The 23,759-nt window shown below is 38.2% G+C and overlaps 1 protein-coding gene across 1 annotated transcript in view; it reads left to right on the top strand.

The window, feature by feature from the left end:
- The first annotated feature begins 4,232 nt into the window (after positions 1 to 4,232).
- Positions 4,233 to 23,759, top strand: part of LOC111147189 (peroxisomal biogenesis factor 1) — an 84,042-nt gene continuing 64,515 nt past the window's right edge. The window contains exons 1-4 of the mRNA XM_022503080.1: positions 4,233 to 4,510; positions 14,159 to 14,314; positions 16,679 to 16,783; positions 22,500 to 22,651. Of these exons, the coding sequence (XP_022358788.1) occupies positions 4,327 to 4,510; positions 14,159 to 14,314; positions 16,679 to 16,783; positions 22,500 to 22,651 (597 nt within the window). The 5' untranslated portion in view covers positions 4,233 to 4,326. The remainder of the gene's footprint in view (positions 4,511 to 14,158; positions 14,315 to 16,678; positions 16,784 to 22,499; positions 22,652 to 23,759) is intronic.

Below are 23,759 nucleotides of genomic sequence, written 5' to 3'. Positions count from 1 at the left end.
TTCTCTTCCAGTGCTTAACAACTCTGGGAGATAATACACTGCAGTTGTGCTAGTGGTTAAGATATTTGGGGATAAAGTTAATATTTTGACTAGAAGTATCTAATGATAAATCAACAGAAATCAAATCTGGATACATCATTAAGATGTAATTAGCAATTACCAGATGATTCTAGTTAACATTTTTGGAATAGGCATTACATTGATATTTCAAAATCCTTACTCTGTAGATAAGTGTATTTTAATTTTTTCCCCGATATACTTTTATTTACCTGGGGAAGGAGCTTTTCGGTTGGGGGGGTGGTTTGCTATCTCTTTAGCTAGCAGAATAGCGTGCCTTTTATCCTCACACATCCTATTTTTGTGGACATAGTAGCCATGCTTCATGGGGAGGTCAGAGCTGGGTATAGCAGTCTTGCCCCTAGATATCCTTGGACTCTGTTGTTTGCTGCTTTAAGTGAACCAGAGAAACAGCCCTTTGCAGCATGACAGAGCCCCAGAAGCTCTGGGATTCACCTCCACTTCAATAATACTGAATGTTTTTTTAGCATTAGAATGTGTTATAACATTTGAATTAATTTTGACTATACTTTGGCTTTGAAGAAGAATCATTTCAAATAGACACTGGTACTTTTTGAACTTGATAGCTAAAGATTTAAAATGCATGTTTTATACTGTTAAGTTTTAACCAGTCAAGAAAATTTTATGTAACCAGTAATAGTTATTTTATTTTTGTATGAATTTTGTTTAGGCTGCAATGTTTAGCTTTTATTAACTCCTTATTCTTGCTTATTAAATTCCTTATTGTGTTTAATGGCATACTTGCCAAGATACTTATACTTAGCATGTAAACAAAGCAGGCTTTTGATTTTTTTTTTTTTTTTTTTTTTTTAAACAGCTTCATATTGAAGCTTGAGACTTACTATAAACAAGTTGAGTGGCAGGCCTGGTATGCTGTGTCTTGTTACATAAAGCTATTGCCAGAATCTTAGTAAATATAACATTTTAGAAATTTGTCTTTGTATATTCATAACAAATTATGACAAGTTAAGTGAAAATTACATTATTGCTCTTCCTGTGTCATATTTTACTAAGATTTTGTGCCTCATATCTACTGCTGAATTGTTTACTAGTAATGTTAAAAAGAATTGATAAATCATTTTCACTTTACATTTTTATATAATCAGGTAACATGAAAAATAATTTGATGTACAATTTTGCCTGTTACAGAGGGTGTGCTAATTATAGTGGTATATGCACAAAAACATTTTGGCATGACAAGAGGCTGAATAAATGGCTATTTTACTTAAAAATAGCTGCGTTCATACCAACTCCCTTTGAGTCCCAACTAAAGTTCCAAAGATCAAGAAGCACTACTGGGTGATAAGCGGATAAGACATGTCCCCAAATTTTTAGCTGTAAAAATAATATATTTCTTGGTAAGCTTCCTTAAATTTTATGCTTAAAACTTCATACTCTTTTTCCTAATAAAAGATATCTATATGCTCTTGAGTACACAGCAAGTTTGAGGGACATTTTTTTTAATCTGAAAGGAAGTTTCTTAGGATTGTTGTTCACAAAAATGCTAAAAGATAAGTTTATCAGGCTATTTGGTGATCGTTTTTGGTATGAACATAAAAGTGTTCCTTTGTGCACTGGTCTAGTACATGATGACTGTGTCCCACAAGAAGCAACTGTTACTAGATTGAGTCAGAAGATGACCTGGCAAAAAAATTGTATTTGTTTCCAAACTCTGTTGACTGTCTAGGAAACACTTTTCTCATTGTTCCTCTGCTGGTAGCCTTTTTTTTAAAATTTACATAACTAACATACAGTATATTATTAATTTCAGAGGTGAAGTTCAGTGATTCATCAGTTGCATATAACACCCAGTGCTCATTACATCATGTACACTCCTTAATGCCCATCACCCAGTTACCCCTTCCCCCCCATCCCCCTCGCCTCCAGCAACCCTGTTTGTTTCCTGTGGTTAAGAATCTCTTATGGTTTGTCTCCCTCTCTGATTTCATCTTGTTTTATTTTTCCCTTCCTTCCCCTATGCTCCTCTGTTTTGTTTCTTAAGTTCCACATGTGAGTGAGATCATATGTTATTGTCTTTCTCTGATTCATTTATTTCCCTTAGCATAATACCCTCTAGTTCCATCCACGTCTTTGGAAATGGCAAGATTTCGTTCTTTGATGACTGAGTACTATCCTATATTGTGTGTGTGTGTGTGTGTGTTACACACACACATACCACATCTTCATCCATTCGTCTGTCCATGGACATCTGGGCTCTTTCCATAGTTTGGCTGTTGTGGACATTGCTGCTATAAACATTGGGGTGCAGTTGTCCCTTTGGATCACTCCATTTGTATCTTTGGGGTAAATACCTAGCAACATAATTGCTGAGTTGTTGGGTAGCTCTGTTTTTAACTTTTGGAGGAACCTCCATACTGTTTCCCAGAGTGGTTGCACCAGCTTGCATTCCCACCAACAGTATAAGGGGGTTCCCCTTTCTTCCTCTGCTGGTAGCCTTAACAGTCTTCTTTCTAATAAGGTACGGGAAGATTTGACCAGGTAATGTTATGTGTAAATTACTAACATCTCAACTTACTCCCTCCAGCAGACCATGCTTTTTCTTGAATAATTTTCCTCCAGTTTTATAAACACAGGGCATGTTATTTGGATAATGATGCCAAGGTAGCTGGAACAAAGTTGATGAGTATCTGAATCAAAAAACTGAATTCATACCAGTACTTTATCTGGTTGTTTTGGATTCATTTGGTTGCCCTTAGTTTATTTAGGTGTTTTAAATACCATAAGAGTAGGGGGACCTGGGTGGCTCAGTCGTTAAGTGTCTACCTTTGGCTCAGGTCATGATCCTGAGGTCCTGGGATCCAGCCCAGCATCAGGCTCCCTGCTCAGTGGAAGGCCCACTCCTCCCCCGTCTCCCCCTGGTTGTGTTCTCTCTCACTCTGTCTCTCTCAAATAAATTAAATTTAAAAAACAAATAAATACCATAAGAGTATCCTGAACTTTTTTATCCCGAGTATAGGTTCATAGTCCTTCAGTCCGGATGTTGTTAAATCCTGTTGCCTAATACTCTTTCATGAAGAACAGTAGACTAACCTCCAAGAAATCGAGCACACTCTTTAGACTTAAGTGACAGATTTCACACTTTTAAAACATTGCCAGTTTTCAACCTAAAATCAGTGAACACTCATCTGGTATTTCCTAAAGAAAAGTTCTGGGAAAGCTTTTTTTTTTTTTTTTTTTTTTAAGATTTTATTTACTTATTTGACAGAGAGCACAAGTAGGCAGAGAGGCAGGCAGAGAGAGAGGGGGAAGCAGGCTCTCCGCTGAGCAGAGAGCCCAAAGCAGGGCTGGATCCCAGGACCCTGAGATCATGACAGGAGCCAAAGGCAGAGGCTTGGGAAAGCTTTTTTGTTCCAGATGTGTTTGTCTTATTTTAAAATTCATTGTTAAATTTTATTTAAAATGTATAAGAATGTAGTGTACTAAATTCTAAAAATTATTTTAGTACATTTTCTTCCTTACCATAGTGAAAGCCAGCAAACATAGACCAGGAGTTGTTTGTTCTCTGATAGGATTTGACAGTAGGCAGGAGTTAGCACAGTTGTCATTTTGGCCGGCTTTGGCATGGTCACAGCATGCTTTTTTACAGTCAGTCAGATACAAGTTAGAGGGGTCAAGTGGGATTTTACATTTCTCTAGGAGCTCCCAGATTAAAAAGTCTCTCTTTGGAGATCATGAGAGGGTGCTTTGAGTTTTTGTCTTCTAATTTTTTTAAGAGATTTATTTATTCATTTATAGCACACACAAGCAGGGGGAGGGGTATGGGAAAGAATCTCAAGCAGACTCCCTGGTGAAAGAGGAGCCCATTTTGGGGCTCCCTCCCACATCCCCAAGATCATGACCTGAGCTGAAACCAAGAGCCAGATGCCCAACCGACTGAGCCACCCAGGCACCCCTTAGAGTTTTTAAAGGAGGTTATAATCTTTGGAGGAGCAATTATTTGTAGCCTAGAAAAATATTTTATTTCAGTGTAAAAATAAAGTTTTTATCATTTTATTTCTCGGTTGAAACATTTTCAACTGTACAGTTTGTGCTGAGGAAAAATAAATGACAGTAAGATCAAGTACCACTCTAAGTGGTATTTAGCCCTAAGAAAAAATAAATGTTTGAATTGCTATATATTTCAGATCACAATAACATTAATAACATCCCTGCATTTGTATTGAGTGGTAACAACCATTGCTGCATATTTTCCAATCACTTGAGAACCTTCTGTGTTTGGTTGCTGGAATGTTACCATGGTCACATTCTGTTGGGCAGAGAGTAGTGAACTGTGGAACCAGTGGCAATCCAGGACGCGTAGGCCTGGAACTAGGGTATCTGAGAATTGTGCAGTGTGTTCAAGCCACACTTGGCATGGACCAGAAGAATCTGAAGAAGCTGGTGGAATCCATCAGTACTACTGTCAAGAACTGTAAGTACTGACCAGACACCCAACACTGTCTGAACATCTTTATTCCATCAAATAGAAACATTGATTGACCTATATGACATCAACAAGTTCTTTGTAACCTTCAAAATAGAGTTTCTCTAATTTCAATATTTTGGCCATTTAAAAAAATAGATCATAAGTGAACTTACAAGATCCCTGCACTTAAACTGAAAATATTTAATATTTTAATCCTAAAATGTGTATGTGGAAAAGTTAATTTGAGAACTTAAATGACAGCGTACGTGTGAAAGGACTATTTGCCAACCATGTACTGATTCTGTTAACAGTCTGAAATTTGATAAGAGATTTCAGACTAAAGGTTTACTCTAAAGGTTTTCCCTAAGTTTTCTGGCACAAAACCTGTAGAAGTATTGGATTGACAGAGCTACAGAAGATATTTTAGATGCTGAAGAAATATAGTACATGGCAAGTGTTATTAAAATTAATGTAACAGATTTGGGGGGATTCCTTGCCCTGATTGCCCTGACAGACCTTAGAAAGTAATCGCCTGTATTTTGTCTCTCGGGCATGACAACAAACAGTCCTGACTCAGAATTCTGAGAATGGCCTCAGTGGGACAGGCACCACCTTAAGATCTCCTTGTAGACTTAATTCAGTCTTCTCTTATGCCAGGTATGTTTTAAATGACTTGAGTTCCTCAGGCACTTCTAGGGCTTGTTTTTCCAATCCTGCTGTCAGACAGCCCTTGAAATCCATCTGGCAGATTTAACCAATGTTGAATATGGTATCTTCTGTTTGCTGTTTTCTGAACAACCTGAGTTTCATAACATTCAAAAGGTGATTTTGCAGACTTTAAAAATCTAATCTCTCCCCATCCTAAAGAAACTATTTTCATTAATATCCGCTACTCAAATGTGTGTTCAATACCTAATTGGTTACTTGAAAGCAACTCTGAAAGTTGGTAGGTTATGAATATGTAATACTAGACCAGACCGATATTCCATATAGTCTCCTACAAAGAGGATACTTAACAGTTATGTGAAAAGAGGAAGGAGTGGCATTCCTTTCCAAAGTGTTGATGCTAAGTTATGATCAAAAGTCAAGCTGTAGGGGCGCCTGGGTGGCTCAGTGGGTTAAGCCTCTGCCTTTGGCTCAGGTCATGATCCCAGGGTCCTCTGCTCAGCGGGGAGCCTGCTTCCCCCTCTCTCTCTTCCTGCCTCTCTGCCTACTTGTGATCTCTGTCTGTCAAATAAATAAATAAAATCTTAAAAAAAAAAAAAAAAAAACTCAGGCTGTAGCTATTCAGCAGTGTAACCAAATTACTATTTCACACTCTGATTACTTAACTCATGTTTATTGAGCTCTTCATTGGGAAGATGCTGTGCTGAACGGTTTATATGAATCATCTTCAACTCTCAAACCCAATGAGGTAGGTGACATTTTCTGTGTTTTCAGATGAGGAAACCCAAGTCTTAGATTGAAATTAAAGTGGACTTTTCTAGTGGAGGCAAAAATAGAACTCAGGTAAGTCTGATGCCAGAACCTGCTCTCAATTTTTCTCAAATTAATGCTACTGATAAGCATTCTAAACTCATATGGTCATTCTGTATAGTACTGTCCCATAGTAAGTGCAGAATGAAAGTTGAATTTGGCTCACTTCTTGGGTCCTTCCGTTGAGACCAGGAGAGACACTGGCCTCTCAGGACTGGAATTTAGTTTTGTTGCAGTTGTTGTCTTAAGGTTTTATTTTTAAGTAATCTCTACACCCAACATGGGGCTCCAGTTCACAACCCCAAGATCAAGAGTCGCATGCTTTCCCAACTGAAAGCCAGGTGCCCCTGGAATGTAGTTCTTAATAGGTAGGTGTGGGGAGGGCTAATAACTAGTGCCATCTTGGCCTCCTTTCAAGAAAGGACTGTCTTGGAGCAGCTGGCTGGAATAAAACATTCAAGAGCTACAGCTGCATTGTCCAGTACAGTAACCATTAGCTATGGGTGGCTATTATCTAAAAAAATATTTTAAGTAATCTCTACGCCCAAGATGCGGCTTGAACTCACGATGCTGAGATGAAGAGTAGTTGCATGCTTTAGCAACCAAGCCAGCCAGGTGCCTCGTTTTTTGTAAGTATATGTGTGACTATTTAAATGTGAATTAAAATTAAGTAGGATTTTTTAAACTAATCTAGTGGGGGTGGCAGATCATTACCTCAGGACATAATAAATGGCTTCATGGGTATGCAACCTGTGCATTGTCACAGGGCCCAATGCTTAGTTTAATGCTCTGCTAACACTGACTTAATGTTTTGAGTTTTGCCTTGGGCCCACAAATTCTGTAGTTTATCTTGGCTAGGTACCTCTTCCTCATAGTATGGGTAGGAGTATCTCCACCATCAGAATTACCTAAAGATTCATATGGAAAATGCAGATTCCTGGATACACCCTAGGTACATTTAAAAATGTGTAAGTGGGGGCCAAGCATCCAGATCATTCACTCCGTGTATTAGACACACGTAAGCTTAAGAATTCCTGATCAAAATTATCTTTTCCAAGTGAAACTTCAGTTCCTTTTTTTAATTTATGAGGTCAGTCTTTTTTATTATTATTCTAAATTTACACATTAAGTTGCATATTCACACATCCTTGGCAATCTGGCTTTGTGTGTGTGCATGTATGTGTGTGTATGTGTATTAAATCTTTTTTTGATCTCTGTGGAATTTGAAACCTAGCTGATTTATTGTCTTCATATTATTTCTCACATTGACGATTAATTTTTTCCCCTAAGCCTTCAAAACTGTATTTAGAAACAACTAATATGCAGGGGTTTCCACTACCTACTGCCTTATTTTGTGCTTTAAACCCAGAAAATTGTACTTTTTTCTTCCTTCTTTAGAATAGTAAATAATATTGCTAACTACATGGTAGCTGTCTTCCCTTAGAATGTTTTTTTTTTTTATTTAAAATTCAATTAGCCAACATACATCTTAAGTTTCATGAAACTTCAGTTCTATCACCCTAATAACAATCTCAATTTGACTGATAGGAGTTGACCCAGTCTTTTTCACAGTGTTGTTTAGCCACAATTTTTACACTTACATAGATTTAAAAATTTTTTTAAAGCTAACTGAAGAATTTTAAAACTTCCCAATAATTTCATGTCGTTTGATTCAAGTGATTATCTTGCCATCCAAGAAGCTACTTTGGATCCTGACTCATCCAGTATATTCCTTTACCTCTCCTGTTTATAAGGGGTTATCATTTATTTTAGCAAACATTTGAGAACCTACTATGGTGCTTGGCACTACTGGATACTGAGTAGATAATTAATTCAAGGGTAAGAGGTTTTTCTCAAATGCCTTGCTAAAATCCGAATACTTCATGAACTGCATTTCTCTGATCCACTCCTACCAAGGGGAGGAAATAGGTTAAATCTAGTATGATAAACTCTTGTGAATTCAAGAGCCCCTGAGTGTTCATGAATCTTTTAATTCAATTGATCATCTCTTCTGGACTTAGCCCAGGACCACCTAGATACCCAGTAGCCCAATATTTACCTTTCACTTTGTGAGACATAACATGGGCCAATATGTATGCATATATAGGTTAGTATGCATAGGTATTTTCCAGCTATGTCTGCTGAGAGGGCTTAGAAATATTCTGCCTTCCCCCATTATTTTTTTAAGAATATAACCTAATATTTATTAATATATCGACATTACATTTTTTCATGGACAATGGTGATTTTTAAGGGAAGGGATATCAAGATACATAAGTCTTAGATAATACATTATTTGATCATGTTGATAACAGTTTCTTTGAGAACGCATCACTTTGTGAATATTCCTAAGTTTTTGTTTTTGTTTTTTTAGGTAGAGAATATCAATAAAGTCTTAAAAGGAGGCAAACATTCAGCTTCCCCATTTTTCAATTTTGTCACATTCCGTTTAGGCCATATTATGTATTGGGCTTAGAAATATTAATACCCCAATAATAACCAGCACACCCAGTGCCTAGGCCTTGGTGTCTAAATGCCAGTCTCCAATAAAAAGAACCAGGATTCCTTGAAGAAGTAGCTGCACAGAGTGTAGAAGGAAACCCTACACCGCACCTGTATGTTTCTCTTTTACTCTGACATTACTACCAAATACCACGTTTACACTTCTGACATTTCTGGTCTCCAACAACTGTGTGGTTTTTTCCCAGCAAGGAATTTTCTGGGACATCCCAGTGATTTCTTTTTCTTTTTTTTTTTTTTTTAAACTACATTTATTTTTTTTTTTTTTAGTTTTATTTATTTATTTGATAGAGACAGAGATCACAAACAGACAGAGAGGCAGGCAGAGAAAGAGGGGGAAGAGCAGGCTCCCTGCTGAGCAGAGAGCCCGATGCGGGGCTCGATCCCAGGACCCTGAGATCATGACCTGAGCCGAAGGCAGAGGCTTTAACCACTGAGCCACCCAGGTGCCCTCCCAGTGATTTCTTAATCCTGACACTAACTGAGATGGCATCAGATCCCATAAGTTGAGTTCAGTTCCACAAGACTGTCTCCCACTTCAGATGACCATCACAAGTCCAGGTTGTTTTATCTTCATTTCTGACTGACTGGCTATAAATTGGAGGTCCAATTAATTTGCTAGAGCAGCTCACAGAACTGAGAAAAATAGTTTATTTAATAAATTACTGATTTATTATAAAGGGATATAATCGGGAAGAGCCAGATGGAAGAGATGCATAGGGCAAGGTATGTGGGAAAGGGCATGGAGCTTCCATTCTCTCTGCCAGGACATTCATATGTTCACCAACCTAGAAGCTCCCTGAACACTACTTTGGGGGTCTTCATGAAGGTTTCATCACATAGGCTTCGTAGATAATTAACTCAAGAGCCAACACTTTGGAGAACAGGGGATGGGGCTGAAAGTTCCAAGCTTTCAATCAACACTTTGGTCCGTCTGGTGACCAGCTCCCATCCAGAAGTCACTAGCTGTCACTTCATTAGAACAAAACATTCCTATTACCCCTTCACCCCAATGTTCTAAGAGATTTAGGAGCTTTGTGTTGAGAACCAGGGTCAATGACTAAATTTAACAAAAGATACTCCTACTGTTCACATCATTTAGGAAATCCCAAGAGTTTGGGGAGCTATGTGTCAGGAACCAGGGGCAGGGACCAATATATATATTCCTTGTTATCTCACACAGAGGTAATAAGAGATTGGCCCTACAAGTAGTACCAGGAAGCAAAGAGGTGGAAAAGCCAGTGGGTTGTGCTATGTGAAACATACAAGAGCCAACTCAAACTCCTAATGGCCAAAACTATAGAACAATTTGAGTAAGAAGATTAGCGATTATTACAAATAAGTATTATTTGACTCTGCCTCCCCCACCCCATAGTGACATAAATAATTGAGTAAGTAAATGGGGAAAAGATCTCTTTCTTTCAGGAGAACTCCAAATAATAGTATAGATGCTCCTTCCCAAGTAGTGGGATTCCATTTTACTTGAATAGTTGGCTTCTAAAGAATAGATTGTGGAAAGGGAAAACAATAACTAGAGTGGAGAATCCTGTAGACTAGCTTAACCAAGTGATCAAAGTTATCAGCCGTTAACCTTCTTAATATGTATCACCCTGACATGTGAGAACAGCAATTTATCTCTGGTAGTCTTCACCAAAACACCTAACCACGGTCTAATTGTGAGAAAAACATTAGGCAAACACAAACTGAGGAACACTGTGCAAAATAAAATATCAAGGTCACAGAAGACTGAAAACTAACAGATTTGAAGACACATGACTACCAAGTATATCCTGGCTTGGATTCTGGAACCCCCAAAAAAAGACTTAAGTAGGAAAAGTGGTAAAATCTTTAGTTAATAATAATGTGCCAATGTTAGCATATTTGTTTTGACAACTGTATCATGGCTTTGTAAGGTGTTAACAGGGAGAGAGTGAAGATTTTATGCAAACTTTATCATCATTGCTTCTCTTACGTGAATCTAAAATTATTCCAAAATAAATAACATGGGCCAATCTCTAGGACCTCACCATCCTCATTCACATGTGATCTTTCACATATAATTTATCATGGTTCCTTGACCTCATGAGTAAGGTTTTAAGATGTAATGGAATGTGAGCTTACGTGGATAAAACCCAGAGAAAGTTATTACGGGCTAAAGACTGGGCCTAAAATCCTTGATAGCTGTGTTGAATGACTTGTTAGTATTTGACTCAGCAGCTCCTGACTTAAAACCTCCCTTTCCTCAGGGATCCATTTTCACATTTTTGGTGCTAACATTTCCACTCGTTGATAATTCTCTCCCTCAGAACCGAGCAGGACTATCAGGCAATCGTTAACATACTCTAGACTCCATACAGTGCATCCACACCTGAGCTTCCTTTTTCTTCATATTCAAGAAGGAAGAGGAGGAGGCAGCAGTTTTCAAGTTTTCATCCTCAGAGCAGCTGCATCCCCTTCTGTGACCTAGCCTTGAAGAGTCACATTGCCTTATTTCCACTGAGCTCTACTGGTTGAAACAGACACACACACACACACCCTGCTCCCTCCTAGTTTCAAGTAAAGGAGAGACCCCCATCTCTCAGAGGAATATCAAAATCATTGTACAAAGAGCATATGGCATGGGAAGGACTGTTAAAATTGTGTTTAGGAAGACAGTCTTGTCATATCTCAACTCCCCATTCATCAGGTAGTTTCAAGAATCTACTGCCAGAATGTTCTCCCTTAAAGATTTTTATTTATTTTTTAGAGAGCAAGAGAGCTTAAGCAGGCGGAGCGGCAGGCAGAGCAGGTAGAGGAAGAAGCAAATTCCCTGATGAGCAAGGAGCCGAATGCAGGATTCAATCCCAGGACCCTGGGGTCATGACCTGAGCTGAAGGCAGACGCCTAATTGACTGAGCCACCCAGGAGTTCCACATGTTCTCCCTGAAGTGCAAATATGATCCTGTTAGCTTGCCAGTGAAATTTTTCCAGAAACTCCTCATTGTCTGTAAAGTCAAGTCTGCCATCTAGCTACACCACACTGTTTGCAGCTAGTTCTCAGACCATACCTCCAAGCTGCCTCCTCTGACCAATGCTTACTTTGGCAGACCTTAGCTCAAATGACACCTTCTTGGGACTTTTAATTTCCTATTGACTACTCCAATTGATTATTCCTTCCTTTGGGTCACTACCAAACACCATCAATCATAGTGCTTGTCGTGCAGCACTTTTTTTTTTTTTTTAATCTAAGCCAAAGTGTAACAACTTGGTGAGCAGGAAGCATGGTGTATGCATTGCCTGGTTCACAAGAGGTTCTTAATAAATGGTTATCGGATGGAGAAAAATGACCTGTATGTCATGTTTCAGTTACACTGTGGAACTTGAGAATCTAACTCAGTTCATGAAACAGTATTAGTAGGTACCTTTGTAATTCCTTATTCTTCAGATTTGTCAACCATTCCCCTAAGAACCAAATCGCTCTGACCATCATAGAAACTCTAATGTTGTAAACTGTGTATGTGCTGTGTGTTGTCATTGATTTCAGTTGGGGGACATGAAATCATCTCAGACAGCATCTAAAATTTCTCCCCACCTTCTCTATAAAAAGAAAGCAGGAGGCAGGGGTTGGAGAAGAGGAAATAATAACCAGCTTTCCTTCCTAGCTTTTCTGGTTCTTTCAAATAATCTTTGATTCATAGAATTGGGTTTTCAGGAACTAAAAGAATCTCAAAGATCATCTAGAACAATACCCAGTTTTATAGGTGAGGACTCTGACCATAAAGAAGCTATATGACTTGTCTAAATCCCCTGTTTAAGTAAGAAATGAAGGGGAATCTAGGCACTTTTGTACCCCCAACCCACTAAGTCTAATTCCTTAATTCTACGTCCTGACAATGCATTAGAATACCCACGCACTTCTTTAGAAAATACCCTTTTCCTAAGTCTAGACTGAAATCTAGGCGTATGAATATTGGAAATTTCTATTTGAAAACTAGTCACCAAGTCCTACTGATTTTCTCTAACTTCTCAGGCCCTTTCCCAGTCTCTGACCTTATTTCCAGCTCCCTAACCAAAGCCCTATCACTCCAAGCCTGGCTTCTATGCTTCCAGTTTTCCCCTTAAATATAATTTTGCTACATGAATTTTCCTAAACCACTTCTCAACCCTTAGGTCCTAGAAGAATCAACCCAGCTCTTCTTTAAAAGCTAATTCCAGGAAGCGTGGGTGGCTCAATGAGTGAAGCATCTGCCTTTGGCTCAAGTCATGATCCTGGGGTCCTGGGTTGGAGCCCTGTGTTGGGCCCCCTGCTCAGTGGGGAGTCTGCTCCTCCCACTCCCTTTGTTCCTCCTCCCTGCTCTCTCTCTCTCTCTCAAATAAACAAATAAAACTTTTTTAAAAAAAGAGTTTATTTATTTGACAGAGAGCATAAGCAGTAAGAGTGGCAGGGGGAGAGGGAGAAGCAGACTCTCACTGAGCAGGGAGCCTGATGTGGGGCTCAATCCCAGGACCCCCTGAGCTGTAGGCAGACACTTAAACAACTGAGCCACCCAGAAGCCCTAATAAATAAAACTCTTAAATAAAAAATAAAAGCTAATTCGTGGGCCTGATGTTAGCGATCCTGACTTGGTAGTTCTGGGGCAAGACATGGGACTCTGGATTAAACAAACAATGGAGAGGGGGTTGATTCTCTCTTATAGATGGTCCAAAGATGGTCCATGAGAAAAATCATTGCTCCAGTAAAATGCAGCTGATGGTTGAACAACCTGGAGGATAAAAGCACTAATACCCATACAGTTGAAAATCCATGTTTGACTCCCTAAAACCTTAACTACCAATAGCCTATTACTGACCTTGCTTATAAAGTCAATTAACATATTTCATATATTTTATGTATTATATACTACATGCATAAAGTAAGTAAAATGTTATTAAGAAAGTCATAAGAGAATGGGGCACCTTGGTGGCTCAGTTGGTTGAGCATTCAACTCTTGATTTCAGCTCAGGTCGTGATCACAGGGTCGTGAGATTGGGCTCTGGGCATGGAGACTTAAGATTCTTTCCCTCTCTGTCAACCCCTCCCCAATCTCTCTCTCTCAAAAAAAAAGAAAGAAAGAAAGAAAGAAAATCATAACAGAAAATACTTCTACAGTACTGTACTATGTTTATTTTTTTAAGTCACATTTAAGTGGACCCACAGTTTGAACGTATGTGGTTCAAGTCAACTGTAAATGTTAATTTTCTGACTAGGATTTCAAGGCCCTCTGTCATTAACCCATCCTCTTCAATCTTGTATTTTCACTTCTCAACTTGCTGTGCTCCCAGTAAAGCATGTTCAAACCTGACAGCAGTTCTACGACTTTCCTTTACCCATGTTTTCTCTCCCTGGAATTCTCTGTTGTATTTCCCTCAACACATTCCTTTCCGTATAAATACTACGCATATATATATAATGGTGAGTGTTAGTATTACATAATTTTTCATTTATACACTCTCTTATGAGACTTCTGGGTGACTCCCAGAAAGGTAAGCTCTCAAGTAACAAGTCATGTCATACTTTCTAATCGCTAGAGCATCTAGCAGCACGGGGACAAAAGAGCTGCTTAGTAAAATATTTTTTATTAGATTGGAGTACTCAAGGACTAAGTCTAAGCTGTATTTATTTGTGTTTTTATTTTGCAGTCAAAAAAAGTGAAGTAGAGTGTCTCCTACGACTTTTTCACAGCTTGGTGGAAAGAGCTAATGTAAGACTTAATAACTTCGGACTAGACCGTAACGCATTTCGAGTGATCCTACACAACATATTTGGAATGACTGATGATATGCTAATGAACAGGGGTAAGAGTCTTAAGAAACTGAAATGGGCCAAGCCGAGATGGCAATATATACGCTGTACATATTACTCTGTGGCAAATATATATTTGTAATGACAAATTTATAGATGCCAAATTTATTTTTATATACATATGTATTCTGTTGTCATCAAAGACTCTGAATTTTTTTAAAAAGATAGATTTATTTATTTATTTAGCAGGATCATGCATGTTGGGGGGAGGGGCAGAGGAAAGGGAAAGAGACAAGCAGATTCTATGCTCAGCAGAAACCCATCACTGAGCACAAAGCCCCTCCGGGAGCTTGGGGGTTGATCCCACAATCCCCAGATCATGACCTGAGCCAAAATCAAGAGTTGGGTGCTCAGCTGACTAAGCCACACAGGAGCCTCTTGAATTTTTCAATGCCAAACTAGAAAGACTTAATTGTGGTAAGACAAAACAAAGGTTGATTTGATTATACGATGGTTTTTTTTTTTTAATAAAAACTCACTCAGAATTTCTTATCTTATAGCTATACCACTTTGAGAAATAACCAGCAATGAACTAAATAAGCTGACAGGTATTTTTTTTTAAATTAAGCATATGGCTTTTTATTCATGATGTCTTTGGATTCATATGCTATGGACATGTAAACTATTAAATGACTTTTTTCTCTTCTTAAAAATACTGTATCAGGGGACGCTTGGGTGGCTCAGTCATTAAGCGTCTGCCTTCGGCTCAGGTCATGATCCCAGGGGCCTCGGATTAAGCCCTGCATAGGGCTCCCTGCTCCGCGGGAAGTCTGCTTCTAACTCTCCCACTCCCCCCACCTTTGTTCCCTCTCTTGCTGTGTCTCTCTCTGTCAAATAAAGAAATAAAATCTTTAAAATAAAAAAATAGTGAATCAGTGGGGTGCCTGGGTGGTTCAATTGGTTAAGCAACTGCCTTTGGCTCAGGTCATGATCCTGGAGTCCTGGGATCGAGTCCCGCATTGGGCTCCATGCTCTACAGGAAGTCTGCTTCTCCCTCTGACCCTCTCCCCTCTCATGCTCTGTCTCACTTTCTCTCTCTCAAATAAATAAGTAAAATATTAAAAAAAAACTGTATCAGTACAAAAAATGATAATTACTCATTATACTGAAAAAAATAAAAGACAAGATCTTATATTTAAAATTGAAAATTATTTAATGTGATCTAGTTTCACTAGCAAATTTTTCATATTCAATTTGGTAAGTTTGACCTAGGTATGTACCTTGAGACCATAATCATAATAAAAATAATTAGCATCACCCCTAAAAGAGTCAATAACACTTTACTTTCTATAGCATACTAAGATTTCTCTAGTAATTTTAAAAATAGTATGTTATTTTAGTAATTTATCTTTAGGTATTATATATTTAAATATAAATTCTGTTATATTTAGAACAGAATTTTGCCACTCTTTTTAAATGCATTTTTATTTATATTATTATTATTTTTTAAAGTAATCTCTAGGGGCACCTGGGTGGCTCAGTGGGTTAAGCCTCTGCCTTCAGCTCAGGTCATGATCCCAGAGTCTTGGGATCAAGCCCTGCATCAGGCTTTCTGCTCAGGCTTTCTGCTTTCTGCCTCCTTCCTCCTCCCCCTCTGCCTCTCTGCCTACTTGTGATCTCTCAGTCTCTCTCTCTCTGTCAAATAAATAAATAAAATCTTCTAAAAAAAAAAAAAGTAATCTCTACATTCAGTGTGGGTTTGAATTCATGACAGCAAGATCAAGAGTCACATGCTAGCCAACTCAGCTAGCCAGGTTTCCCCTTTGCTACTCTTTTTATTTATTAATTTTTTACAGATTTATTTATATATTTTAGAGAGAAACACAAGAGAGAGACAGAGCACGAGCTGGGAGAAGTACAGAGGGAGAGGAAAGAGAGAAACTCAAGCAGACTCCCCACTGAACATGAAACTGATATGGGGCTCGATCCCAGGACCCTGAGATCATGACCTGAGTCAAAAATCAAGAGCCAGCTGCTCAACTGAGCCACCCAGGTGCCCCTGCCACTCTTTTTAGAATAAAAATTATCCTCATCTTGATTAGCTCCACTGTTGTTCTTCTTGGCTCATAGTAACTGTACAAAACATCACAAGTGAAGTTCATCATTGATCATGGAGGAGAATTAATTTTTTTCTTTCTATAAAAATCTGGAAGGAACATATTTCCAATAATTTTGATTCTTTTAAGAAAGACTGTGCCAAAACCTTTTTTCCCCCTCAATTTGGGAGAAAAGTTTCTCAGTGTGTTTTTTTGTTTTTATTTTGGAAGAAAGTTTTAAAAACCTTTCCAGCTATACATACTTATGAATTATAAAATAGCTATAAATTACAATATACTTCTACGGTGTTTTTCTTTCAGTATTTTTTGCATTTGACAAAGACAATGATAACTGCATAAATGCGAAAGAGTGGATTAAAGGATTATCAGTGTTTCTTCGAGGGACTTTTGAAGAAAAGCTTAAGTGTAAGATTTCTATACGTGATTACTGACTTAGTAATAATATACATTGTCAATTTTGTATTTAATGAATGCTTAAATGTTTTTTTTTTTTTAAAGATTTTATTTATTTATTTGTCAGAGAGAGAGAGAGAGAGAGGGAGAGAGAGTGAGCACAGGCAGACAGAATGGCAGGCAGAGGCAGAGGGAGAAGCAGGCTCCCCGACGAGCAAGGAGCCCGATGTGGGACTCGATCCCAGGACGCTGGGACCATGACCTGAGCCGAAGGCAGCGGCTCAACCAACTGAGCCACCCAGGCGTCCCTTAAATGTTTTTTAAAAATATGAAATCCATGTTCTCTGTAGCAATCTTTCAAAAATAGCTCATGGCAGTTAAAAAAATCAAAGTATGAAATGGGTAGCCTCTTTCATGGGAGAGTCTCTAGTCCCAGGAACCCCAAACATTTCCTTCACTGGCTCTATAATGCCTAAATGTCAGCACGACCACTCTTTGGCTTAAGGCCCAGGCCAAGACCAGCAAGTCAACTTGTTTTTCTTTTCTTTTTTTTTTTTTTTTTAAATATTTTTTTATTTATTTGACAGAGAGAGGGAGATCACAAGTAGGCAGAGAGGCAGGCAGAGAGAGAAGGGGAAGCAGGCTCCCCACTAAGCAGAGAGCCTGACGCGGGACTCGATCCCAGGACCCTGAGATCACGACCCGAGCTGAAGGCAGAGGCCCAACCCACTGAGCCACCCAGGCGCCCTAGTCAACTTGTTTTTCAACTAGAGTTTGCCAAAGCAAGGTTAGTCAATGTTTTTGTGGCTGCTTGTGGGCTCAGCAGGAAATGGGTCTTGATAAGTGACAGCACATAAGTGACAGTGAGGCCGTTCCTTGTCTCTTGATCAAAGAAAATAAATGGGAGGGATTGACACAAAACAAGATAAAATGCACATTAACCATCAGACATCAATACTCTAGTGTTAGAATTTGTGTGGATGAGTGAAGAGAGGGAAAAAGGTTGAGGACAAAGAACACCCACAGGGAAAAGGATTACAGGAATTTCCTATAGGACCGGAATGTTAGGAATTCCAAAGACAAAAATTTCCCCATTCTGGAACAATTTTAAATGGCACTCTTCAAGGGAACAATTGCTTGAAGTGTCAAATTGCTTAAGAAAAGGCTGTGTTGTTCTGAATCTTTGTCCCTTGTTCTTCCACTTGAATTTGGATTTGGGATGTGGAAAAGAAGATCCCTAATTAAATACACTTTTTTTTTTTTAAAGATTTTTAAAATTTATTTGACAGACAGAGATCACAAGTAGGCAGAGAGGCAGGCAGAGAGAGAGAGAGGAGGAAGCAGGCTCCCCGCAGAGCAGAGAACCCGATGCGGGGCTTGATCCCAGGACCCTGGGATCATGACCCGAGCTGAAGGCAGAGGCTTTAACCCACTGAGCCACCCAGGCACCCCTAAATACACATTTTTTAAACGACAGCAACATTTTTAAAAACCACCAACTTTCTCTGACATTTATGATTTTTTTGTTTCTTTGTTTTGTGGGGGTCTTTTCTTAATTATTTTTGTTGAGGTGAAGTTGACATACAACATTCTGTGGGGTTTCTTTCTGAAAACTTTAAGTAATCTCTACACCCAGCATGGAGCTTGAACCACAACCCCCAGACCAAGAGTCACATGCCCCACTGAGTCAGCCAGGTGACCCTGTGGGGCTTTATTCCCCCTTTTCTCCAGCCTAATTTTTCATGGAGATAAATTTAAAGATAGTTGCCACTTAGGTTTTTTGCAGTTTTCTTATACAAAAATCTCACTGAGAAATAAAAAGCTAAGTTGTCATTCATGGATGTAGATTCTTGTGGTGATACATAGGGAAAATGGCGGTGACACTGAAAGCAATTATACATGAGTGAATAGTATCACACTGTCAAAGAATTTTCCTCCTTTAATCCCTTTTCCTAAAAATGTTTCACTTACATTTCAGGATATGTTAACTTGGGGGAAAATACTACTTCTTACAGGGTTGTCCTGCATGAATGCTAGGGATTGAAGAAACTCAACAGAAAGACACAGCTAATCTGATACTCCTAAATTTTATACCCGGTTCTATTGTTTTTGCTGAAACATTTAACTAGATTACAAAAGCTCCTTCTCTACTGTATACTTAGCACCTGAGGAAGGTCCTCTGTGGCATGAGTGAATGGAGGAGTCATGGAAGTCACTCTCCAAGGAAAGAGTGATCCTTTTGGATAGCGGAGATGGCAGGCTCCAAGGGGATGACAGACTCACTACCCAAATATATTGAAAAAAATGTTCTGTCAGTGATATGATGAAGTTTGTACTTAGTTTCTATACTCCATGTAAGAAAATCACAATATGGAGATACACACACATACATGTATGTGTACACATGTATATATGTATTCAATGACCATAGGTTTAAATATTTATCTCCAGAGGCACCCGGCTGGCTCAGTCAGTAGAGCATACAACTCTTGATTTCTGGGTTGAGTTTGAGCCCCATATTGAGTGTAGAGTTTACTTAGAAAACATTTATACATATCTCCTTTATTGCAGTTGCAATCACATTTTTTTGAAGTCTATGAAATTCTTCTTTTACTTGTGTTTTACCTAAGACCCATGAACTCATTCTACTACCGGAGATGCTCAGTTCTGGGTCATATAATACAAATATAAACTAATAACCACAATATAATGTGATTACTTAGAAATCTATGTATTTTCAACATACTATATGGGAGTGATGAGAAAGTTCCTTTCTAATGGATTTGGTGGAACAGAAGACACTGTCACAGAGTAACTATCCTTTCAGTTGGTTCTTGTAAACCTTGAGCAGAAAGAAACTAGAAAGAAGACCATGCCAGACAGTAGGAACAGTATGAATAAAAGCATGGGTGTCTAACTGAGCTAGTTCAGGTGCGAAAATTGATGTTGAGATGTGGGGCTAATAAGGTAAGTTGAATATATATCATTAAAGTTGAATCTTAGCAAAAAGGATCAGTTTCCTCTCCCCAGCACTCCCTAAGAGGACAATTGTCAATCAACTATAATAAATAATGAAATATTGGATGGAGGCAGGGGAGTCTTTTAGGAGATTGTTGAAGTTATCTAGAAATAACAGTGGGGACAGAGAAGAGGAAAAGGACTATTAATATGTACAAGTTGGAATTGACTATATCTCTTTGAATATAGAAGGTATTATTTGTTTTTAAATAGGTTTTTTTGTTTGCTTGTTTTTTGTTTTTAAATAGTTTTAAGTACCTAAATTAAGCTCGTTGATTTCAAAGTATTCCAGAAACAAGAAGTTACCAATTAAGGTAATGTATTTAAATATACTTCATAAATGCCAAGACAGATGGCAAAATCTTAGGTATGTAAATTTTCAGTGAGCTGCATTTTAAAATAGTTAGTTGTGGGACGCTTGGGTGGCTCAGTTGGTTGAGCGGCTGCCTTCGGCTCAGGTCATGATCCCAGCGTCCTGGGATCGAGTCCCGCATCGGGCTCCTTCCTCATCAGGGAGCCTGCTTCTCCCTCTGCCTCTGCCTGCCATTCTGTCTGCCTGTGCTCGCTCTCTCTCCCTCTCTCTGACAAATAAATAAATAAAATCTTTAAAATAAAATAAAATAGTTAGTTGTAAAGTACCTATAGTACTGATTCTCCAGCATGGATTGAGGAATGGTTTCAACTGGCTACATCAGTTTCACCTAGGGAACATTTTATAATACAGTTTTACCTGTGAAACATTTTAAAGTACAATTTTATTTATTTATTTGACAGACAGAGATCACAAGTAGGCAGAGAGGCAGGCAGAGGGCAATGGAAGCAGGCTCCCTCCTGAGCAGAGAGCCCTATGCAGCTCAATCCCAGGACCCTGAGATCATGACCTGAGCTGAAGGCAGAGGCTTTAACCCCCCTGAGCCACCCAGGCGCCCCCCTGTGCAACATTTTAAAATAGCATTTCCTGAGCTGCTACGACCAAGGAATCTGGACTCTTTGTGCTTTATCAGTGTGGAGTTCTGTTTTTTAATTATGAAGACTTAATATCAAATGTTCCTTACAAAGTTCATTCTGATATCCTATCTGCAAACTGTTTCCTCTCCAATCTAGGTACACATGAAAGGAACCTGCATCTTTGTCAATCACTGCCCCCCCAAATTCTTTTATTTCTCTGCTTTTATTGAGAAATAATTGATATACATCCCTGTATAAATTCAAGGCAATACAGATTGGTTTGATTTACATATATTGTGAAATTATTACCACAATGGGTTCAGCTAACATGTTTTCTCATATAGACATAATAAGAAGACAAGAATAAAGGGAAAAATTCTTATGATGAGAACTCTAAGGATTCACTCTCTTAACTTTTCTCTGTATCATACATCAGTGTTAGCTCTAGTCATCATGTTGTACGCTATTTCCCTAGTACTTATTTAACTGTTTAAATAAACTGGAAGTTTGTACCTTTTGACCATCTTCCTCTAATTCCCTCTCCCTCAACCCTCTTACCTCTAATCACCTCAAGGCTGATCTCCTTTTCTGAGCTTATTGTCAGATTTTTTGTTTCTTTGTTTTGTTTTGTTTGGATTCCGCATATAAGGAAGATCGTAGAGTATTGTCTTTCCCTGTCTTAATTATTTTACTTAGCATACTACCTTCAAGGTCCATTCTGTGTTGTTGAAAATTATAGGATTCCCTCATCGATCTTTAGAAACTTAGATTGTTTCCAAACCTTGGCTATTGTACATAATGCTGCTATGAACATTGGGGTGCAGGTATCTTTTTGAGTTAGTGTTTCCATTACCTTTGGATATATTCCCAAAAGTAGAATTGCTGGAGAATACAGTAGTTCTATTTTCAATTTTTTGAGGATCCTCCATATGATGTTCCAGAGTGGCTGCACCAGTTTATAATCCCACTAACAGTAAACTGGGATTCCCTTTTCTCCACATCCCCACAGGAGTTGTTATCTCTCTCTCCCCTGCCCTTTTTTTTTATGATGGCTGTTCTCACCAGCATGAGGTGATATCTCATTGTGGTTTTAATTGGGATTTCCCTAATGACTAGTGATATTGAGCATCTCTTCTTGTACCTGTTGACTTTCCATTTATCTTCTTTGGAAGACTGTCTATTGAAGTCCTTTACCCACTTTTTAATCGGGTTGGTTTTGGGTTTTTTTGGTTTTGTTTTGTTTTGCTATTGAATTGTAGGAATTCTTTATATTTTTGCGATATTAACACCTTATCTGATACAGTTTTGCAAGTATTTTTTTTCCCATTCCACAGGTTGTCTTTTCATTTCTTGATGCTTTGTTTTACTATGCAGAAGCTTTCTAGTTTGATGTAGTCCCCTTTGTTTTTTTATTTTATTGTTTGTGCTTTTGGTGTCATAGTCATGAAATCATTACGAAGACTCATGTGAAGGAGCTTTGTTCCTATGTTCTCTTTTAGGAATTTCATGGTTTCAGGTTTCATAACATTTTTAAACTCTCAATTTCAAAATCCACATCCCAAGAGGGATTTAATAACATGGAAAGAAGTATAATAAAGGGTACTTTATTTTAAAATCTCTATCATATGGACCAATAATTGTAGACTGCATAAATTATATATATATATTTTTTAAAAACTATATATTGAAATAACTGAAGAGAAGACTAGTGATATTTTAACTGTTCTTTTCCAAATCTTTAAACTACTTGTGCTTTAGACAGTCTGTTTTGAAGTTTACTATTTGAATGGTGATGGTTACATTTCTCGAGAAGAGATATTTGACATGTTGAAGAACAGTCTACACCAACAGTCATCTGAAGAAGAGACTGATGAGGGAATAAAAGAGTTGGTAGATATAACACTGAAGAAAATGGTAAGAATAAAAACCTATAACTTATTATATCCAATCAAGCAGATGTTGGAGAAAGCTAAAGACAAAGAAATGATTTATTTTCCTTCATAGTGATAGTAACCTTTATGAGGGCAGGAGATTTTTGTTTGTTTTCTGCTCTATCCATTGCTTAGAACAGTGCCTGGCTGATAGTGGGTGCTCAGTAAATACTTAGGGAATGGCTGGGTGATTAAATGAATCACTGCACAGCATGAATGTTAATTTAAAATATTTTACTATCTGTGAAACTTCATTAATGTGTCAGTGGTAGTGCGCAGATTTGATTTGTGTAAAATAGATGCTACTCTCATCGGTCTTCACAGCCCTCACCCTCCAATCCATCAAAACACTCATTATAACAAGATAACATAATAGTTAAAATAGTTGTCCCTAATGGTGTATACTGACTATATGCCAGATCCCTCACAGAACTTTAATATATGAACTCACTTTAACCTCAAAACAACCCTATGTAGTAGAAATTATGATCTCTATTTTACAGATGAGAAAACTGAAGTACAATTAGGTTCACCCAAGGTCACACTAGAAAATGGGGCGCAGAATTCTCTCAATGAAACAAATAGTACCACTTTATTACGGACATAGTAATTTCTCTCCTTTCTTACTATGACCGTATCCTGGATACCGGTGAAAATGTGTGACTCTAAGGCACCCTGGATCCAGCTCATATCCATTATTCTGCTGATCAGGAAGGAAAGAGATGATGGGGGTGGCTGAGTCTCACATTCAACTAACACAGGCTCCACATTATCTTCTTCCATTAGAAATACTCTCACCAGCTGCTGCTAAGGCTGAGGGCAGACTTCTTGAGAGATAGTGTGTTGCCAGTACTAAATGCACTCCCTTCTTTTTTGAAAGGAAATATCATGGATTGAGATTTTTTCTTTTTTTTACTATGTTCCGTTAGCCAACATATAGTTCATCATTTGTTTTTGATACAGTAGTCAATGATTCCTTAGTTGTGTATAACACCCAGTGCTCATTACAACATGTGCCCTCCTTAATACCCTTAGCCAGGTGGAGGGTATTATGGAGTGAGTTTTTTCTGATAATTATTCAAATGTCTCTC

Source organism: Enhydra lutris, unplaced genomic scaffold, assembly GCF_002288905.1.
Source record: "Enhydra lutris kenyoni isolate GAN:26980312 unplaced genomic scaffold, ASM228890v2 scaffoldscaffold16, whole genome shotgun sequence".
NCBI lineage: Eukaryota > Metazoa > Chordata > Mammalia > Carnivora > Mustelidae > Enhydra > Enhydra lutris.
The sequence above is the reverse complement of the archived record's forward strand: the minus strand, read 5'-3'. Positions and strand labels throughout refer to the sequence as shown.